The sequence below is a fragment of the Cupressus sempervirens genome, chromosome 9, assembly GCF_028749045.1.
Source record: "Cupressus sempervirens isolate cs-2001-9-10 chromosome 9, ASM2874904v1, whole genome shotgun sequence".
NCBI lineage: Eukaryota > Viridiplantae > Streptophyta > Pinopsida > Cupressales > Cupressaceae > Cupressus > Cupressus sempervirens.
In genome coordinates, this window is record NC_143126.1 from 271,327,417 (window position 1) to 271,348,575 (window position 21,159).

Here is a 21,159-nt window from a genome sequence, read left to right on the forward strand (position 1 = left end):
AGAGACTTCATCCAATTCATTCCAAGCACCATATCCTGATCACCAATGTTGACCACAAATAAATCTCCCACCATGTCATAATCTCCCAAATGAAGTTGCAAGTTGGAGATTTTCTTGGTATAGTCGATTTTGAAGCCATCGACAACCATCACCTTAAATCCCCTATGCTTCTCTGTATGTAGCCCTCTGCGTGACACAAACTTCTCATCAATGAAGTTATGTGTTGCCCCTGTATCAATGAGTGCCACAAATCTCTGTCCATCCAAAGTTCCTCTAACTCTGAAAGTGACGGCCTCTTGTATACTGGACAATTGAGCTATCGTGCTATCATTGCGTGCTTCCTCATGTGAAGAATTATCATCATCTCCATTTGATTCTGATGACTGCTCTGAATCTCCATCCACTGACTCTTCGGCTGAAAAGTACTTCATCTGCTTAGCTTTTGCTTTCAATGGACACTTATGTGACAAATCCCAAGGCTCCTTGCAATGAAAACAAAGCTTCTTCTTTCTGAGATCATTAAGTGTCTCATTGTCCAACCTCTTACTTTCCTCCTTAGGTGGCTGAGCCTCTCTATGAAAAGGTTTCCTATCCTTATCTCTCCTCGAAGGGAAACTCTTTTCCTGGAATTTATTTTTGGAAGCTGAAGAGGAATCCATGTCATGAGCTTTCTTAATGGCTTCCTGCAAAGTGGGAGGGTTGAGAGCTTTAATCCACCCTCTCAACAGATCAGCTAACCCATCCATAAATAGAACTAGTATCCTCCGTTCAGAGACATCTGTTACTAACACTGCAAGTTTCTGAAATTCTGAAATGTATGTTTTCAATGATTCCCACTGTTTAAGTTGAGCTAACTCCTTGAAATGGAGTTTTGCATCCTTCCTATCAAAACGTTGAATCGGTCTCTCCGTAAACTCCACATATGAGGTAATGTGTGCATGACCCATAGTGACCATACCATGATGCCACCACTCATGTGCTAACCCATCCAGATGAATTGTTGCGTACTTAATAGCTTCTTCCTCAGGCATAGGGTTCAATTGAAAGTATGTGTCAAGCTTTTGAACCCAAGCTCTTGCTGTAGACTTCTCCGAGCCATCATAATATGGTAACTGAAGTTTCCCTAATTTCTTCTGTAGCTCTTAGCTCTGGTTCCTATAATATCCACGTGGCATATGTTTCATCCGCACATCCATATACTCCCTAAAGGTAATTGCAGCAGTAAAATCCGGACCTCCGGCTTCCCAATCTCTCCTCAATTGGTACTGTATATCGGTGATCTAGGGCTTTGGTACGGGCTGCTCTGGGGCTCTAGGAGGAAATGTGGGAATCATGGGCCTCGAACTCACTGTCCTAGCTTGCTGGGGTGCATGATCGAAATTGTTCCCAACTTTTTCACCCCCATTATGTGTCCCATCCTGATTATTTCCATTCTGATTGTTACCATTTTGATTATTACCATTCTGATTATTTCCTCCACCCATGTTAGCATTCAACCCCATTTGACGAGCCATCATCTGCATCATAAGCTTCAATCTCTAATTCTGTTCCTGTGCCCTCTGTTCTGCTAATTACTGTCCCTGAGCCAAGGTCTCTAATAACTGTAAGAATCTTTCCTCTCCAGGATCCCCAGCATTCCTGTCTCCCATATTGCCAATAACTTGTTCACCTGTATCAATATGATCCTCTAGATTTCCCTATTCCTCTTGTCCTGTGTTTAGAAGAGCCCTAGTTCTTCTTAAATTATAGTGATGATTTAAAGGTTGAACACTCCAATCTGTCATATCACCACCTGTTCATTGTGTTTGTACCCACTAGGATGGCAGGATAAACAAGCTCTGATACCACTATAATAGTCGGCCTTGTTCTGTTATTTTAATGTCTATTTCTTCCTGTAATTTTGTCAAACAATTGTCTTGCAACTAAATTTCTTATAGTTTTCAGCTTGATGTTGATCAATGGTTTCTCAAGATTGTTTGTGTTTCATATGAGATGCAAATAAGAGGCAACATATAACCATATGCAATTAATAACAATGACCATTCATTTATTTCTTGTTTCAGATTATCAGAAAATTACAACTACCATAACAATCATATCTTCTCATTAAACTCAACACATTATATCAACTATAGAGTTCAATGATGGTCCATACCCATTGCGGCTACAATAGTGTTAATGGTTCTGAAATTGCTACAGTAACTCGTAGCTACAGTGATCCAGATTGCTATAGTAACTCACTGCTACAGTACCGCACTACAGTGATTCGGACTGTTACAGTAACTTGCTGCTACAGTACTGCTCTACAGGAACTTGCTTTTACAATGTTGAATCTCAAGACCATATCTTTCAATGGCGTCAAGATTGAAAGTGTAGAGGGTTTGCGTCCTTCAGGCTCAAAGAAATAATCTCCACAATTACTTCCAATTTCAAATAATATTCAGCATCCCAAATGAGAGCTATCCTCTTTCCTTTAACCCTTCCTCACTAGTTCTACGCTTCCCTCTTGCCAATGTGGGATAATACATGAGTTCTAATGTTACTTTTTCCCTTTTACGAATGCCCATGTATGTATTTTAAAAGGGGGGACTTGATTTTTTATAAAGTGACTTTATGAAAAATTATAATATTTAATTTTAATAGTCACTTTATCATTATAACTTCAAACATTAAAATAATATTCCAAATAAACTCAGAATCCCCACATATAATAGCTCATCGGAAAGAGCTTGACAAAATGCATTTCATCCTGCCATCGAAAAATGAAGGCATTGCATCCCCTGTTGGCTTACTAAAAATAGTAAGTTCTCCCCAAAACCCAACAAACGAACTCCATTTGACCTGTAATTAGATTTGACTAGGCCAAATAACCTTAGGATCCCTTTTGAAGTCTTGGTTAGCCCTCGGGACCATGAAAAGAACGGGCTAACGACAACATATATCCAAACTGGCTAAGTGGGGGACATTAGAAAGGAAATACCAAAGTTTTGAAGTGAATTCTGGTCTTAGCATTGAATTGTTACATTTTGCAATCAGATAGAGAGAGTTCAAGGGGAAAGTATTGCAATAGAATCATCTTCAAAAAGCTATACCCAGTGGATAAGGTGCGCTCTGTGAATGTTAACAATTTCATGGAAAATGAGAAAAGCAGCATCCTGCAAGGAAGCTGAAAAAAGAAAGTTACAACTAGAATTTTGTCAAAGTTATGAGGGAAATCTACCAAATCTGTAGAGAAGACTAATAGGGCTTATAGCTGGAAAACTCTGTGTGAAAGGCGTCAACAAATTCAAGAATGGGGTTTTGACCTACAGCTTGCAAGCAAAGTAGAATCAGAATTGTGAACCTGATGAAGGATCTGAACACTGAAGGACAACAACAATGTAGCTGCCAGGATCAATCAATCAAAGCTGTAGAGGACAGAGAGCACTAAAAAGGAAAAAATCTCAGATTTGAGCTGTAAAACAAAGCAACAATTATGAATTTTTTAGCTTTTTTAAGAGATCCTGTAGCAAAGAGGCATACCCAGTTTCGGGTTTTTCTTCTTAGGAGAGAAAAGGAGAAAAGCAATTATTCACTAATATCCATAGAATCTGAGTACCCAGACTTCAATAGCAGCCAGTGATGGCAAAATGAAAAAGCCTCTTGAGAAACATAGCTAACAGCTTTTGTGCATAAAAGTTTCCAGCAGACAAAGAGAAAAGCTCTAACAATGGTGGCTTCTATGGAGCATAAACCCTACAACTGCTGTCATCATATAATAGAATTTGATCAAATCTGGGTACGTTTTGTATCAAACTCAAAGAGAAGTCTACAGCCTGTAATGTCACCATTTCACAAGCAAATACAAGAAAAGGCCAATGATAAGTGTAAGATGGCTATTGCAAGTGCAGGGTAAAGGGTTTCGAACTGAAAATAGTATAAACCCATTTATCAATATGCAAATCGTCAAAAGGAAATAAGAAAAGTAGAAAATATATTTCTATTGTGTGTTAGCCGATACCTGTAATAAGACTTCAGATTTCCCAAAGTGGAAGAAGTTTTATTCCCAGCAACATCAGAAAAGCACCAGAGGAAAAACAGCCAAGCAATTAGAGCCTCACATTAGAAAATGATTGAAAATGTTCCTAGAAAATTACCACGGCAAGTGTGACTTGCAGCATACCTTCAAGTTAAAAATCCAAAAGCCGTTGAAGTTCCATATTTACCAAAAAGAGCAAGGAAATGCAAGGAAAGAACAGAAATAAGTCCATCAATGGCAGCTTTGACACAAGACAACTCCAAATTTGGTCATGAAGGTGCCACAGATGAATAAATTTGCTAAAAAATAAAAACCTGATCGTGTTCTTCCTTCTCGAGCTTTCTAGAGAGATATAATATGCAAAATGACAAAGTCCAGGGTTGTATTGTGGATTATACTTTCCTCTTTTCTTTTTCATAACCTTTTGAAGTCTGTGATTTTTTATGGAATAATATTCCATTTGATGGTATGTAATGTGCCATGGGGTTTCAGAAGGTTGGGAAAGGATGTTATTTGGCAATACTTCGTCTCAAGTCTTTGTTATTGTATTTGATGAGTTTTGTAAAATAATACTTGCTCAAATGATGTTCCTATGAGTCATTTTATGCAATATTATTATTTTACAATACAAATGTAATTAGTCTTTCCTTTTAACTTCTATTCTCATTATTTATTTTGAGAATACGACATTTGTCACGAGGATAGAGTCTAACAGATAGGGTCATCATTGTGTTTGACCAAGTTTGGATCAGTTTGGAAACATGGGAGAAAATCTAGGAATGAAGGGTCGAATTTGACCTTGTCTTGGCAGTTGAAAAGTTTTTATGGCCAGTTAGAGCATTTTGTGGGCAGTTTTGAGTGTCATATGTATCATTATGACTTAGTGGCGCTTTTTAAGGGTTGAGACTTCATTTTGGAAGCTTCTACATCCATTTTTGCCTGCTATTTTTAGGGATCTGACCTAGGTGGTTGGATTTTGGTAGTGAGTTTTGAACTCATTTTGTAAGCAGTTCTGATTATTGAGAGAAAAAAGACTTAGCGGTTTTTCTAATCCTTGGTCTTTTGGCATCATATTTTCTGTAACTTAGTTTTGAAGTGAATATATTTTAAGCCCCATTATTGCAGATTATAAAGTCTTGTCCTACTTGTTGTTGCAGTCTAGTTGCATAAAGTGATTGATAAGGTAGAATTTTGAAGTGTTGTCAAGCCTTCTCATTCAATCTGTCTCATGTATATGTTTCTTGCACTAAGTAATCATTCTGCAGGTTATTAACCGTGTTGTTTAAATGATCAAGAACTTTCTTGTGGAAGTTTTTGCCTTTTCAGTTTTTCTATCATTGTAACCAGTTAGTGAAATATTTATGTACAAGAGATTCATAACAAGTTGTGATTCTGGGATTCTTGTCTGCAAGTGGATTAGTTTCATACTGAGAGTTTTCGTTTCCATAAAGCTTTTTCAATATAGGTTCATGCAGTGAAATTTTCAAGGTTTTCATGTTTCATAAGTTTTGATTAAGTAAAAACAAGTTTTAAGGACCCGAAACCATTTACAAAAGGACAGTCTCAGAAAAGATAGAGCATTTAGGAACAAAAACAAAACAGACCTCCAAAAAGAAACACAAGAGGTCATAGATAGAACTTCTGAGAAAAACAACAAAGAAACTGCACTAGGAAAGCAAAAGGACAGCACAAAAGATAGAAAAGAACCAGCTACGTGGCCTTAATTAGGTCCAGAGCCTAATCAGGTAGCATCTGCATGTTTTCCACCATAGCTTTCACCTCATCCTTCTTGGCTGTATCATCAGTCTTTTTAGAATGGGCCCTAGTGCGTTTGCTGGGACCTTGGCTATCAACCACCGGAGGAGAGACCTGGCCTTTATCCATGTCCAGTTTCTTCAACAAGATAGACACATTGCCAGCCATTTGCTTAATTAACTTCTCAAGGTTGCACATCTTGGCTTCCATCATGGTAACCTTCTCCTGATTCGCATGGAAGTCTTTGTCAATAGCCTTGTTCTTAGCCTCCAGTTGCGGAATCTTCATCATAAGATTTTTAACATCCTCAGCGTTGCCAACCACTTCCATGAGCCTGTCAATATGTTGGCTGAGGGTGCACTCACCACGTGCAGTTTTACTAACATGCATGACAACCTTCCTTAGTTCCTGCATGTCACAGCCAAGTGTTTGAATTTGGCTCTTCATGACCCCAATTTCTTTTAGTACAACACCTGGGTTACCATGCATCCCTATCACAGGCTTAGGGGTACCATCATGTCTATTCTCCCAACCCTCATGAATCCCTTGTTCCTGGGAGTCCTCATCACTCGACTCCCCTTTATCTCCTAACTCCTTATCATGGCGCCCGGACAGGTATCTTTTCTTTTCCAAGCGTTAGGCTAGGGTATCCTCATCATCAGAAGGGGACGAAGCCCTCTTCCCTAGACTATCCTTAACCCTTTTCCCCTTTATCTCAGATTTCTTCTTATAAACCCTTAGCAGATCCTCCACAAAATCACTCTCCTTATCAAAGTCAGAGTGATCTGCAGCTCTCCTTTTCTTCTTAGATCTGTTGCCAGTTCCCTTTACCACATAAACCTCATCCCCATCAGCCTCATCCTGGGTTTCAGAGTCATAACCCTTCTCTTGGGCATTCCCTTCCGTATCATAGTCAGCATCTTTAATTCGACCCCTACTCCTCACTATTCTTTTGGCCTTTAAAGTATTCAAAATAAGCACCATAAGACTCTCATGGAAAACATGTTCACCATTTGGGTCTTTTTGTAAAGCTTGGATAGAGATAGTGAGAGACTGCTTCAGATAATAGGGGAAATTAATTTTCACATTATGCCTAAAATGGTTGGCCAGCATGAAGTGGTAACCATAACATTTGGTAAATCTCCCATCCAACATAAAATATTCCATGATAACAAACATGACGAACCGCCATGGGCGTGTTATTGAAGCCGTGTTGATGAATGACTTACCAATTTTAACCAGGCGAGCCTTCATAATCTCAGAGTCCACAAAATCATCCACGGCTCTGTCAGATAACTTCCGCTCCCTGTAGAAATTGAGACCCTTCCTCCTCTATGATCTCCATGCGCTGGTTACCCACCATAATTGAGCCCTCTTTCTAGGTTTTGAGAAATTGTTGCATGATGGCGGGATTGCCTCCATTCAATCTCTCCATAAACCCAGTGAAATTACCCCTTCTCAAAATCTCCCACACCTCTTCCTTCTTCATCCACTCCATGCAACTTCCTGGTTCAACTCGTCTCCTCTCACCTCCCATTTGCAAAACACCAAAAATCACAGAGAACTTCGTTTGCAAATCCCAAGAAGAGAGGGCCTCACAAATGACAGCGAACAACAATAGGGCGAAATAGACCCAGAATCCGTGTGAGATATTACATAAATCATTAGGAATTAAAGCACAAAACCCATGGTCACATAGCTCCGTATCATACTCCCTTACTGACATATTCATTATTAGAAAACCTTTTGAGATGATCTCCATTTATCATTATGGAAAAGAAGTTGAGCCTCTAGCACTAAGGGGTCATGAGTATCCCAAATAATAATTTGATCATTTTTACATACCACATTCGCTGCCCAGCCAGCCATCCCATTAGCCTCTCTGAAGTTATGGGAAATAACACATAATTCAAAGGAATTAATGATTTGAATAGACTCAAAAATTATATTACTAATTATCTATGAAGGTGTAGTTTTTTTATTTAGGCAATTAATAATGTTGAGTGAATCCCCTTCTAACCAGATCCTTTTCAAGTTCAACTTTTTAGCATACAGAAGACCATGGAGAGCAGTTGAGGCTTCAGCAATGGGATTTGTTTGGGTACCAATTGGAATAGCTAAGCTTCCAACATTGTCCCCTTTGGAATTCCTTATCACAATACCGCATTCTGCAATTCTGGGGTTACCTTTCGAAGCTCCGTCAAAGTTAATCTTGTACCAATCATCAGGAGGGCAATCCCAACTAGCTCGTTCCCTAGGATTGAGCCTCTGGTCACCCAAAATCTCAGCCTTCAAATTCCAATTGAGAAGAACAATAGATTCCCAGTCATTACAAGGTTGCTGATCTGGGGCTATATTTTTAATGTTCTCAATCAAAAGAGTCTTTATTTTATGGAAGACTTGAACTGGGCTGGATTCAACATCTTTGAAGATTCTATCATTACGTTCTTTCCAGATACCCTAAGCAACATACGGCAGAATGAAATCCCACAGTTTACCAATCAAGGAATTTTTTGAAGGAGCCTTCCAACTATTAAAGAAGAGCTGAAGATTGGAAGGGAAAACCCATTCAACCTTTAATAGATGAAATATAGAATCCCAAGTCTTCATAGAAAAAGGACAATGTAAGGTTATATGATCAACAGATTCCCCATCATTCTTACAAAGTACACATCCATTGATAATAACAATCCCACGCTTTTTAAGGTTATCCAGAGTAAGTACTTTGTTTTGTAGTAGGGTCGAAAAGAAAATGTTAACCTTGGGTGTCAAACCCTTCATCCACGGTTTAGCCCAACAGGGTTCATCATGGTTATCAAAAGAGTCAACATAGGCTGAGGCAACAGAAAAAACACCATTAGGTTCTTTTCCCCATATAAGTTCATCCTTCTTTTGATTTAAAAAAAAGGCATTAAGGCTCTTTCTGAGTTCAGCCAAATTGGGGTCAAGTCTAAAAGGATCCACCCATCCATTGTCTATCCAATAGTCGGCCACTAGAGAACCAAACTGGGTCTTACACAAGTCCATATACCTATTCCATCTTGGGTCATCACATAGGGGGTGATCCAAAAACCAAACATCTTCCCAAAAAAGAACTCTCCTTCCATTTCTAACCTTCCATTTTATCCCTTTTCTTATGATGTTTTTGAGCTGCTGAGAATTTTTCCAGATCATAGACCCGCCTTGAGCCACATTACTATTAAGGTAATGGTAGAGGTCAAGGTTATCAAAGTTGTATTTATCATTCGAGATATTCTTCCATTCCCCATCCTCATTATGCCATCTCCATAACAGTTTAGCCATTAAGAAATCATTCATGGAAGAAACTCTACGAAGCCCAAGACCTCCCTTCTTACAAGGCATGCAAACATTTTCCCAAGCAATAAGAGGGAATCTTTTTTTATTCTCCATACCTGTCCATAAAAAAGTTTCCTGAATCTTTTCAATAGCAAGGGCAAATTTTCTAGGAATTTTGAAAAGACTCAAAGCATTTAGTGGGGTACTTTGCAGGATAGATTTAAGAACAACCACCTTACCAGCCTGACTGAGTAAAGATCCCTTCCAACCTTCAAGTTTCGAGTGAATTTTGTCTATCAAAGAATGCCAGAAACTGTTAGGAGGGGATAAACCCATAGGTAAACCCAAATAGGAGCCTGGAAGGGAGCCAATCTCACAGCCAATAATATTTTTAATCTTCAATTGCCTTTCCATTTAAACATTCATGAAGTAAATCAGACTCTTATTCTAGTTAATAAGTTGACTAGTAGCTAAGCCATAATCCACCAAAGCCTTCTTCAAAATCCTAGCATTCTTCACTGAAGCTTCTCCCATAACAATAGAATCATCAACAAATTGTTGATGGGAGCAGACTAAAGCTGAGGAGGAAGGATAAAGACCCACAAAATCACCTTGTCTTAAACCCCTAGAAGTCTTGAAGAAAGAGGAAGGAGAACCATTCACGAGCACAGAGAAAGAAGCTGACGACACCAACATAAAAATGAGATCACGAAATCTCTTACTGAAGCCAAAAGCTTCCAAAACTCGGAGGAGAAAATGCCAATCCACTCTGTCATAGGCTTTAGAAAGATTAAGCTTTAGCAAGAAACCTTCCTTCTTGGAAACCGAAAGGGAGTGGATGTTTTTGTGCATCATAATAATGGAATCCACAATTTGCCTGCCCGGAACAAACCCATTCTGCTGTCTAGAAATAATGTGAGGCAAAAGAGTCATGGTTCTCAGCGTAAGAACCTTGGAAATGATCTTGTAAAAAGAGTTACACAAACTGATGGGTTTGAACAAGTCCATACTATCAGCTCCCGGCTTTTTAGGAATGAGAGCAAGGAATGTGCCATTCAACTCTTTAAGGATATTCTTGGACCCAAAATATTCCTTCACCCTGTTGCAAACATCCAATCCAACAATATGCTAGTACTTATGAAAGAAAAAGAGCGGGAAACCATCTGGACCAGGAGCTTTGTCTCCTTCAAAAGAAAAGACAGCCTGAGAAATCTCAACATTCGAGGGAATAGAGGTGAGAAAAGAATTTTGGTCCGCAGAGACACAAGAAGGGAAGCAAACAAGAAAAGAATCCTGTTTGTCCAGATCCAAATTGGATTCATGCAACAAAGATTTGAAGAAGCCCACAACCTCCCTTTTTATGGTCTCTTCATCTTCTGTAGATCCCTCATCCATTTTAAGTCTGCAAATTCTGTTAGCCATCCTGTGCTTGAGGGTTGACACATGGGAAAACTTAGTGTTACGATCACCTTCCTTAAGGAAGATCTTTCTAGAGCACTGCCTCCAAAACGTTTCCTCTTTGGCTATAATATCATGCAATTCAATGATTTTACCACTTTCTTCTTCCCTTGAAAAGGTAACATTACACTCTGTTTGAATCTTGTCTTGAATATCTTTAAGCTCCTCAATAATCTTATTTTTATTCTCAAAGATATTACCAAAAGTATTTTTGTTCCAAATTTTAATCTTTTTCTTGACATTCTTGAGTTTTGCAGCAACTTTGAACATTGTTGTACCATCAACTTGAATGTCCCACCAAATCCATGATAAGGGTTTCCAAACCCGGATGATGGGTCCACATTTTTTCAAATCTGAAAGGGAAGTTCTTATGATAATTAATCTTGTCAGCAACCAATAAGATAGGGTAATGATCAGAACCCACCCTAACTTGAGCACTAAGGTTACATTTATAAGAAAGGAGCCAGTCAATACTGATGAGAGCACGATCCAATCTGACCTGAATAAGATCATTACCCGCCCTTTTGTTTGTCCAGGTGTACTCAATACCATGTAAATCAATATCATGCAGAGTGTGCTGATCAATAAACTCCATTAAGTCAATCTTGTTATCCAGCAGGGTCTGGCTCCCTCCCCATTTTTCGTGTTCTTTAAGCGGAGTATTGAAATCCCCAATAATAATCCAATTGTCCTCCTCAAAAGACTTCCTCTGATTTGAAATTTCAGTCCATAATGCCTTCCTACCCCATTTAGTATTAGGATCGTAAATATTTGTGAGGATCCAGCAAAAATTATCTTTGGAATTGATGAATCTAACATTCATAAAATTTGAGTTTTGAGAGATGATTTCCCCTTGAATCCACCTACTAGACCAAAAAATAGCCAAACCTCCTGAAGCTCTGACCGAGTCATTCCCAATAATCTTCCCACACTGAAACATTGGGAGATTCTCCACCTTTTCTTTGAGCATTTTGGTTTCTTGAATCACCAAAATATCCGGCCTATTATCTCTGATCAAATTCTTCAAAATATCTTGTTTATGAGGGTTGTTTAACCCTCGGATATTCCATGAGATAATCTTCATGGTTTACATTTTTTTTGTTTGTTTCCAAAATAGTTCTCTGACTACCATCTGCTATGCTTCTAATGGTCTCAGCTATTCTCCTCTGCTGGTTAGAAGGTCTGCCAACCGGTGAAAGGGAGGAACCAACATCCCCATGCTTACGACATATTTCGAGAGGCTTATCTTCTGAGCAATTCATGTCCCCTTTTGGCTTAGGGCCTCTCTTCATAGGCTTAGGAGGTAATGCTCTGCCTTCTCCCCTTCATTCTTCCTGTTTTTGTATTTTCTTTTGTTGTTTTTTTTTTCCCAACCGTGGACCATTCAGCATTAGAAACATCTTCCTCCCACTGATCTTCCCCAACAAGAGACAAGTCCTCAACAAGTCCTCATGTTTCATAAGTTATCACTTATTTAATTTCAAGTTTTTCTATCCATTTTCTTGAAAATTTCAGTAGTTCAGAAGCTAGGAGTGGCCTTATCGAGAGATTCACTCCATTTTCAAGTGACCCACAACTTAGCAGTGTTTCCAGGTTTCTTTGAAACATTGAGTTTTGTTAAACTTAGCAAGGGTGCAGTTTTAGGTGATAATAGTTACGTCTATACAATTGTCAATATCATACACTTAAGACTTTATTTTCTATGCTCATTAAAAGAAGTTGTTTTTGGCTGTGAAATTTGTTCACGGTTTATGACACACTCACATTCTTACCACCTTCCAACATTCTTATATATACATAAACACATATATTTAGTACTTAGAAGTATGGTAATGAGGTATTTGTGGCATGATTAGAAAGAGCTCATGATTTATTTGCTATGCTCATTAGAAGTTGTATTTGGTTGTGAAATTGGTTGATAGTCATGTACTTTTCACTTTTACTTATTTGGGACAAAGTTGTAAACTTAAATAGAAGATGCTTTATGGGGTGAAAAAGTTAAATTTGAATCGCTATTGTCTTGATATGCCTGATGCCTTTTTTTCCGATGCAACTCAACTGTGATAGTTTATCTTTTCCTTTTAGCAATTGAATCTTATTGTCTTCTACATATTTATTTTGCTAAAACAGAATAATATTTAAGTAGTGACTTGCTATTGTTTACTTTTTTTATCCTTTGTGACAATGTCTACGGTAACATTAAATTCACAGGGATGTTTTCACTGGTAAATATTACAGGTTTTTGAAGAGAGAGCGTACCTTGTTGGTGTTGAGCAAAATGGAAATGATAACTTGTTTGGAATTGCAGATTCACTCAACGAATTATCTCAACTAGCTGAGACAGCAGGATTGAATGTTGTGGGATCTACACATCAAAGGTGTGTTTAACATTATCTTATCTTATTTTGTAAGAATTTTGCTTGTAGTAAGTGATTGTCTTGATAAGGCTCTTGCACTTGAATAACAAACCTAGATTTTTTTTAAAAGATGTAATGTCCCCCTTTTCTATGTTATAGAACACTACCAATTTCTCCGCAATTCTTAATAAACCCAATAATGAAATGCTCAGATCTTAACTTATTTTTTTATTATGATTGACAATGGAAAGTAAATATAATTATTTGGAACTTAATTTCAAATGCGTATGCTATATATATTAGCATATTGTAATGTTTCTTTAATGGTCATCTTAGTTAGTCTTTAGTTTATTAGGTAGTTACTAATTTTGTCTTTAGTTCACAATTGTTTCTTTTAGAAACATTGTCTTTGTAAATCTATATAAGGAGCTATCATCTCTTTTGTTTAATATAACTACAACAACATCGATTTACCATAACATGGTATTAGAGTAGATCGATGGGATTGCATAAAATTTGGCGATTTTTTAAAGAAAAAATTGAGCCTCTATTGATTTGGATTTTTTTCCTAGAAATTTTTTGTTAGATTGTTTGAAATAAAAATCGCTGGAGGTATTTATGAATTTTTGTGGTTCATCTTCAAAGATTTTTGCTGAAAAGCACAAGTTTGGTTGAGGGTTTTCATTGCGCGATTTCTTGGTTCGGGAAAAAGTCTCTAATTTTCGAAGTTTGCATGTATTTGCATGTGAGTTGCATGTGTTGTTTTATCTTGTGAAGTCTTGTGTTTTACGTATTAAGTTTTCTTAATGGGGTTTCATAATTTTTTTGCTTAAAATATTTCTAATGGGTTTTCCTAAAATTTTCCCTTTAAAAGTTTTCTCATGGGTTTCATAATTTTTTCCCTTCAAAAATTTTATAATGGATTTTCATAATTTTTTTCTTCAATTTTTTTGATGGGTTTTCATAATTTTTCCTCAAAAATTATCTAGGGGTTTTATGGTTTTTCCTAAAAATGAACCTTTCTATTGTCTGGTTTTGATTGATTTTACTCCTAAAAAATCATGCTAGTTTTGATCTATTTTTCTTCGCAAAAACTGTGTTTGGTTTGTCCAAATTTTCTTCTAAAAGAATTGCACCTTTTTGTAGTCTGTTTTGAGGCATCATGTTGATCTGCAAAGTTTGGAGGGTTTGGCGATTTTTCCTCAATTTTGAATTATCTGTTCTCAGTGTTTGTATCTATCTCTAGGGAAGATCAACTTCATTATCTAACATTAGGCTGAATATTTTGTGATGATTTCTGGTCAGATGTTTTTCTGATTCTGGGATGTTTAGTGGCATACTTATCTCTATGGTAGAATCTTGTCTCTTATTGCAAAGCATTCTAAAGAAGGGCACCCTTCTCTACTCTTTTATGAACGGATTTTGGCTTCTTTGTCATTAACATTTTGTAGATCTAGTGAGGGTCTTAGCAGTAGAAAAATGTTTTAAAGAATATATGACCAAAAGACAATAGTTAGACAATGACCATTAAGGGAAGGTATTAGAATATTGTAATCTTTCCTTAATGGTTATTTTAGTTAGTCTTTAGTTTATTAGGTAGTTTCTATTTTCGTCTTTAGTTCATGATTGTTTCTTTTAGAAACATCATCTTTGTAAATCTATATAAGGAGCTTTCATCGCCTTTGTTTAATACAACTACAACAACATTGTTTTACTATAAAATGGTATTAGTCTTCAGTTTATTATGTAGTTTCTATTTTCGTCTTTAGTTCACAATTGTTTCTTTTAGAAACATTGTCTTTGTAAATCTATATGAACTGAGGCATATATAACAATCTACAGAGTTTGAGAGTAACGTAATCAACATTGTCTCCATAGACAAACCAATTTATGAGTTAAATAACATATGTAGACTTGGTGATCATTTTTTGAAACCCTAAGAGTCACAATAGTTGCCATGAAGAGTCCACAAAGACATTACGACTGGCAGATGTCATATTTCCTTGTCAAAGAAGCAATCGCTTGAAGTTTAAGTGTTGTGTATCTGGAGAAAATAGAAGTTGGACCTCCTCAGATTTGAAATTATTTTTTCTATTTGAGTTGCCAAACTAATTGGACTGTTGTTTTCTTTTGAGCAAGGGAGTAAGTTCGGAGACAAAGAAAAAGAGTGTTCTTCATTTCAATGTTAAAAGTGGCATATAAGAAGCATTTACCCTTACTAATGGCATTGATAATTATTGTGAGACGTGTTACTTTAAGAGAACTAATACAAAGAGTGCGGAAAGACTGTAGGTACACATCATTGTTCATTTCTATTCTACTAGTCTTTGGAATATATTACTTGTATACAAAATCATAGTGTAGGGGAGAGACCGTGGATATTGCAGTATCTTTCTCGGCCGAAGAGTGCTGCCAATGACTTCTCGAAAATAGTAAACAAATGGTATTTGTAGTCATTGAACAAATGAATGCCTTCTCCAAAAGTGCGAACAACTATGGCATTATCGATCTAGAAGATACAATGCCTAATTATCGTAGAGAATTACAAGTCTGAAACCATTACCATTTCCTGAAGGTCATATTGTAGAAATATATATATGTATATATTGGGTGAATGTAAGTGTCAGGAAAAAAAATTAAAAAATCCATGATATCATCTGGTGATTCATTGATAACTCAATCCTTTAGACATATGGGTGTCTCCATTTCATATATATGTTACAGGCTCATTTAGATCCTGCTCATGGGAAAATAACAGTCGACAACTCAAGCGCAAGACAAATACATCATATTGACCACAAAAGCACAAAATAGGTGGATGGAGTAACAAGCAATTTGAATTATTCAAAGTGGGAACCAAATTGGAAATGTGAAAATGTCCAAATGCTTAGTAAGAAAGTTTTGAGCTGACTATAAATTTTTTTTAGATGATGCTTGTTGCACCATAAATGTTTGTTGAACAAGTCAGTTTCATGGGTGGAATTAATGTCCCCCGAGAGCTTGAATATCTTCCATTGTCATAGGCAATGCCAATGCTTCTCTTCTATTGCAATGTCCTAGAGGTGATCGTCAATGTTATAATGCCGAACTTGGAATGTCTGTAGACAACTTTAAGAGAAAGCTCAATGTTTGTGGAGGGATATTTGTTGGGTGATTTGTGTATGAAAAAAATAAGGTTAAAATTAAATTTCTAAAGGTTGCAATGGTAAAAAAGGCTATAATGGTTGTGTTGCCTCACTTTTCGTTCTCTACCTATTAGCAAAAGTGAATATTTGTGTTTTAATGAGATGAGTGAATTGTTGGTTTTGTTTGAGTCTAGGTCTAAGCCCTTTAGATTAGACAAGTTTCCATCGGACTTTCCCTTTTCTTCTTCTTCTCATTCCTAGCTGGGTGGTTTTCCATTTTGTCAAGTGATCTTATGGGTAGGTTAGTGCCGAATCTGATGGAGATTCATGCTACTCATTCAATGATCAACCACAAGTAATTCCCATTTGCGGCCTGTCACTATTTGAAAAACTGACGCTTGCAGAAATTTGGAAATCGTCTTCTCCTTTGTGGGTTTTCTACTCATGAGGATGATTTCCCACAAAAGACACTAAATGATGCACATAGATCAAAAACATGCGCATAACAAGGCATCCTGTAGTGAATCAATGTTTCCTTTGCGATTATGACTTAGGAAAATGGTTCAAATTCATAGTAGCCCTCATAATTGTCCCCAATGGAAAACTTAGAACTGACTACTCGGCGGGTTTTCAATACATGAAGTTGGTTTTCCGAAAAGGCAGTTTAAAATGAAAAGGAACGATAAGTGGTCTCCGACAAGGTCTTTGCACCTCATTTAAACATTTCCGATTTCTAGAGGGGCAATTGTTAAAGTTCAACTAAGAAAGGAAATGTTGGCGGAAAAACAGAAACTATCTTCTCCTCAGTAGGTTTTCAACCCATGAAGACAATTTCCCGAATTCCAAAGAAAATCAAGTTAATGATCAGGTTAGATTCATAATTTGTGTAGAACATCTCATAATGATAATGAAGAGAACCTAACCATTACTGAAAAGAGATAATGATCAGGATTTGGTTTAGTAGACATTCTCCTACGGAGTACTCTAATGATAAGTTCTCGAAACAAAGGAAAATGGGAAAGTAAGTTATAGAGATATAGAAAGTTACTGTTGAACCCAACGGAACAGTGAAAAGACCCCTAGATGCCCATTAAACCCTCGCATTTACTATTTCAACGAGTATCTCCTTCAATTCATTCGTGTGGCATGAACTCTAAAGATCAACGGATGAATCGAAGCTCCCATATATATGGGAATATAAACAGTTGAACAAACTACCACTCTTTCTTTGAACTGCTATTCTATTAATGTGAATAACTTTTGAAAAAGCCAGTAATTGTTGCATTAACCATTACTTTCACTCTCTCAATTCAAATCTCACTCTTGAAGTCATGGCAATCAGATTTGTAGGTTTTGACGGGTTGACTGGAATCAGATCCCAATTGCAGGATTTCACAGACACCTCTCTTCGTTTCTACGACATGGAGGATTTTCAAAAGAGAGTGAAGTTTGAGCGGATTCACCCCATTACTTACAAATTTTGAGGATGTGGGTTGGTCGAGGCGGCCGGTTTTCCGATTGCAGTTCAGGCCCCAGAGTTAATCTACGAATGTATACATTACAACCTAGAGACAAGGTAGATTGTGCTACCTGATGACACTATGTTGATTTCAATCAATAGGCAAACTGTGGTGAATCGCCTTCGAGTATCGGAACGGGAAGAATTCTCAAACTTGACCTTCGGAGGATCCATTTCCGAGTTCTCCACAAAGAAGATGATCTAGAAGAAAGAAATCATGCAGACATGGTTCTAAAAACCACAAAGTGCTAAGAGTAAGGTTCGTAAGACCTTGTTTGGGACCAACCTCAAACCAGAGATTATTGATATACTGGTCCTCCTGCATAGGGTGAAAGGTGAGGTAGAAGCTTTGAATTTCATTGAGCAGTATTTCTTTTTAGTACAAGTCATTTGCTTTGACACCCAATATATTGATTGGGCCTATGAGGTAAGCAAAATTCTGTCCAATGCTCTACGTGCTACAAAATTTTTCAATACATTCTATATGTCCTCTTTCCTCATCTATATGTTGGCCTCATTGCAACTATGGCCAGGCCTCCCAAGAGTGGAGAATTTTCCTAATGATGTGAAATCTTATGAATTTTATCCATGCTTACAGTTGGAAAGTAGCTATACAGAGTAGGTGAAAGTTAATGATGCATTCACTATGAGGATTTGCAGGGAACTATAGGGATGTCTAGAAAGGAGATTTAGTCCTAAAGCCATCGCAACCATTAGCCAGTTTGGGAGTTATTCCATCCAATTCTCATCCTTTTCTTATTTGCATCTTGTAGCTTTCGATGGTTTCCCCTTGAAGCTACCAAGATATCCCAGTGACATGCTCGTGCTGATCGAGATCGTGCGGCAGGCCATTCAAGTGAATGTGTTGAGCGAGAGCTTGAAGGAGGAGGGTTATGAATTCCCCATGAAGGTGGGGGCTTTTAGCTTCTACACCTGCTCTGATGCCAAGAACATGTTGAAGGTATTTGAGATGAAGTATAAGTTGGACATGTATGAAGTCTTGAGACCCATGTTCGACTCGAATGGGTATGCAAGGGATGTTTTGCAAATCGGAAGTGTAATTAAGCACATTACCACCATTGAGGATTACTGGGCCAATTGCAAGAATGAGTTTGAGAGCCGTAACCAAGCCTTCGCTAGATTAACAGTCGATCAGGTGAAAATGTACAAAGTCAATATTGATGTAGAAGTAATAGAGGATGATGGCTAGAACATATATAGCAACACTTACCTGACAAAGCTCAGAGGCATTCCAATAAGCTCGCAACCTTATGAAGACACCGGGGAAGAGCTAGATATAATGATGGCTCAAATCTACAAGAGGATCGGAAAATGGGTCGAATGTACTGGAGAATGGGTCAAATGGATCACAACTAGGAGTCGGAGCAAAGGCACATTCGCTCAAGCTTCTCCAAAAGTTGCAGCGGCTTCTTCTTCCCAAGGTGGTACATCAAGTGCAACATTATCTATTACTCAGGGGCCAGCGCAACCATCAAATGGAGGTGATCAACCTCCCGATAAAAGCATTCCCTTGGCCAGAACTTGTTAGGATGTCTCTCTACTTGTAATTGGAACTCCATCAGAAGTTGAGAAGAAGAGGGTAGAGGGAGTAAAAGATGGTGCAGTCACACTTGCTCTCTTGCCCCATAGCAATCCAATCCCATCTGTGAGTGTGGCACTACTCCTTCCAAGTAGTCCCCACTCACAAGTAGTAGATCTTAGAGATGGTGGAAGCAGTGAGAGTGAGTCTACCGAGTCTGATGAAGCAAGAAAGAAGACTACGAAAGCAGAGAAAGGCCCGAAATCTTCAACGCTCATCTCACAAACCCCAAAGAATCCTTTCTCTTCAGCCACAAAAACACTGACCCTAGTCAAGAGAAAGATGTTTAGTATGGATACACTTGGGACTGCATCCAAGGTGATCAAAACAGAGTCATGGCTGCAGGACATCTTAAATAGAAAAAAGGAAGAGGAAAGAGGATGGAGTTCCTAATAAAGAGACTTTATCTTTGGCTATCCTCTCTGGATCAGCATTGAGCAAAGTCAAAAAGAAGAAGACCTTGTCAATTCTTGGAAAAGACCTAGACACAGGGAATAAGACGATGGAAATTACCAAACCCACTAAAGAGGGAAGAATCGAAGATATGTCTGCGGATGATTTTGCCTTGCATTCTGTGGATCTCGAGGAGGTCGGACATAACAACAAGGTTGGTCTATGGAAGTCAACAAATGATGTGATAGAGGGACAACTTGAAAACCTTAAATTATTAAAAGTCAGAATGAAGGCGGAAATTCATGAACTCAATGGCTTTATCAGGCAGTTAGTCACCCCGTTGGCAAGCTTCTCCAGAATGTCAATTACCAGTGATCCTACTGCTACTGATGTTCAAGCACTCATCTTTCAGCTACAAGAAGACAATTATTTTGGGCAGATTGGTAGGGAGTGGAGTGGATAACTCAAGTTAGAAGGACTTGCCATTATAGAGCAGATCGACAATGCAATACTGAGGCTCGAAACAGAGAAGGACAATATTTCAGCCAATCGAGCTACCTTGGCAGTAGAAAAAGGTAAGAGTGAAGATTGTATTTCTTTGCTGAAGATGATTATCCATATGAAGGCTAAGGAGGTTGTGGAAGCAAAGATTCTGCCTAGGGGAGATGAACCTCTATTTGAGTGGCTCCAAAGCATGCAGTTCAAGTCTGAAATGATTCTGGCGGCAGAGGAAGGACTTAAAGAAATTGAGGCCATAGTGAAAAAGGATCAAGACAGAGACTATGAACTCTTAAAAGGTCTACATACAGTTTCGCAGACCAGTGGACAAGGAAAGGGGATCATCAGAGTGGCTGTCATGCAAAAGAACTTCGCCAGTTATATAGATGGCTTGACGGAGATATATTCTGATCACCGGAATAGAGTTTCCAAACTCCAAAAACTTGGCAAGTGTGTACATGTGGCTATGGAGGAGATACATGAGTGGTTAAATGCCATCAAAGATTTAGCGAAAGAGCATTCCAAGTGGCTCTTGAGATACACTAATGTACATGTTCATAGACATGAAGAATTGATTCCAATCAATGTCCCCACCAAGGCCTATAGGGCAAAGTCAGAAAAAAGAAAGAAGGCAAACATCCCGCCCTTTCATATTTTGATGTAATGATTGTAATGGACAAATTGGCTCCTTGCCATTTGTCAATTTTGAGGAGATGAACCGATTTTAGTCCCTTTTTGTAACGGTCATCTCAGAATCCTATATGTACTAAATTGAAAGATTAGTAAAAGATCAACTAATATTTGATGTGAAATATTGAGGTTGCAGAGACAATTGAATGGTATTTTATGTTAATTATTCTCTGTTCCATTCTTTCTGTGTTAGTTTTATGTTTTCTCTTTCGTTTGAATTGAATCAAGGAATGAACAAAGTTTTATTCCCCTGTTTTGAAACAATAAACGGAAGATTATTGTGTTGTTATCATAGGTTCAAGAGAAATTTCTTTCCATGTTTTCTTTCAAGTTTGTCTTTTCCATCTCCAGAGTTAGTTTCTTGCTAATATCAGTTTAGTTTTAGATAGCATACATTGCTGAGTCGTTAAGCTTTGCAGGTTGATAAGATGTGTGAATCCATAGACTTA

At 37.8% G+C, this 21,159-nt stretch overlaps 1 protein-coding gene across 2 annotated transcripts in view; it reads left to right on the forward strand.

Moving 5' to 3' along the window:
* Positions 1 to 21,159, forward strand: part of LOC149538503 (GTP-binding protein, HflX) — a 188,039-nt gene that overhangs the window by 14,892 nt on the left and 151,988 nt on the right. For both annotated transcript variants that reach the window (XM_089799831.1, XM_089799832.1), the window contains exon 2: positions 12,767 to 12,906. In XM_089799831.1, coding sequence (XP_089655957.1) covers positions 12,767 to 12,906 — 140 coding nt within the window. The remainder of the gene's footprint in view (positions 1 to 12,766; positions 12,907 to 21,159) is intronic.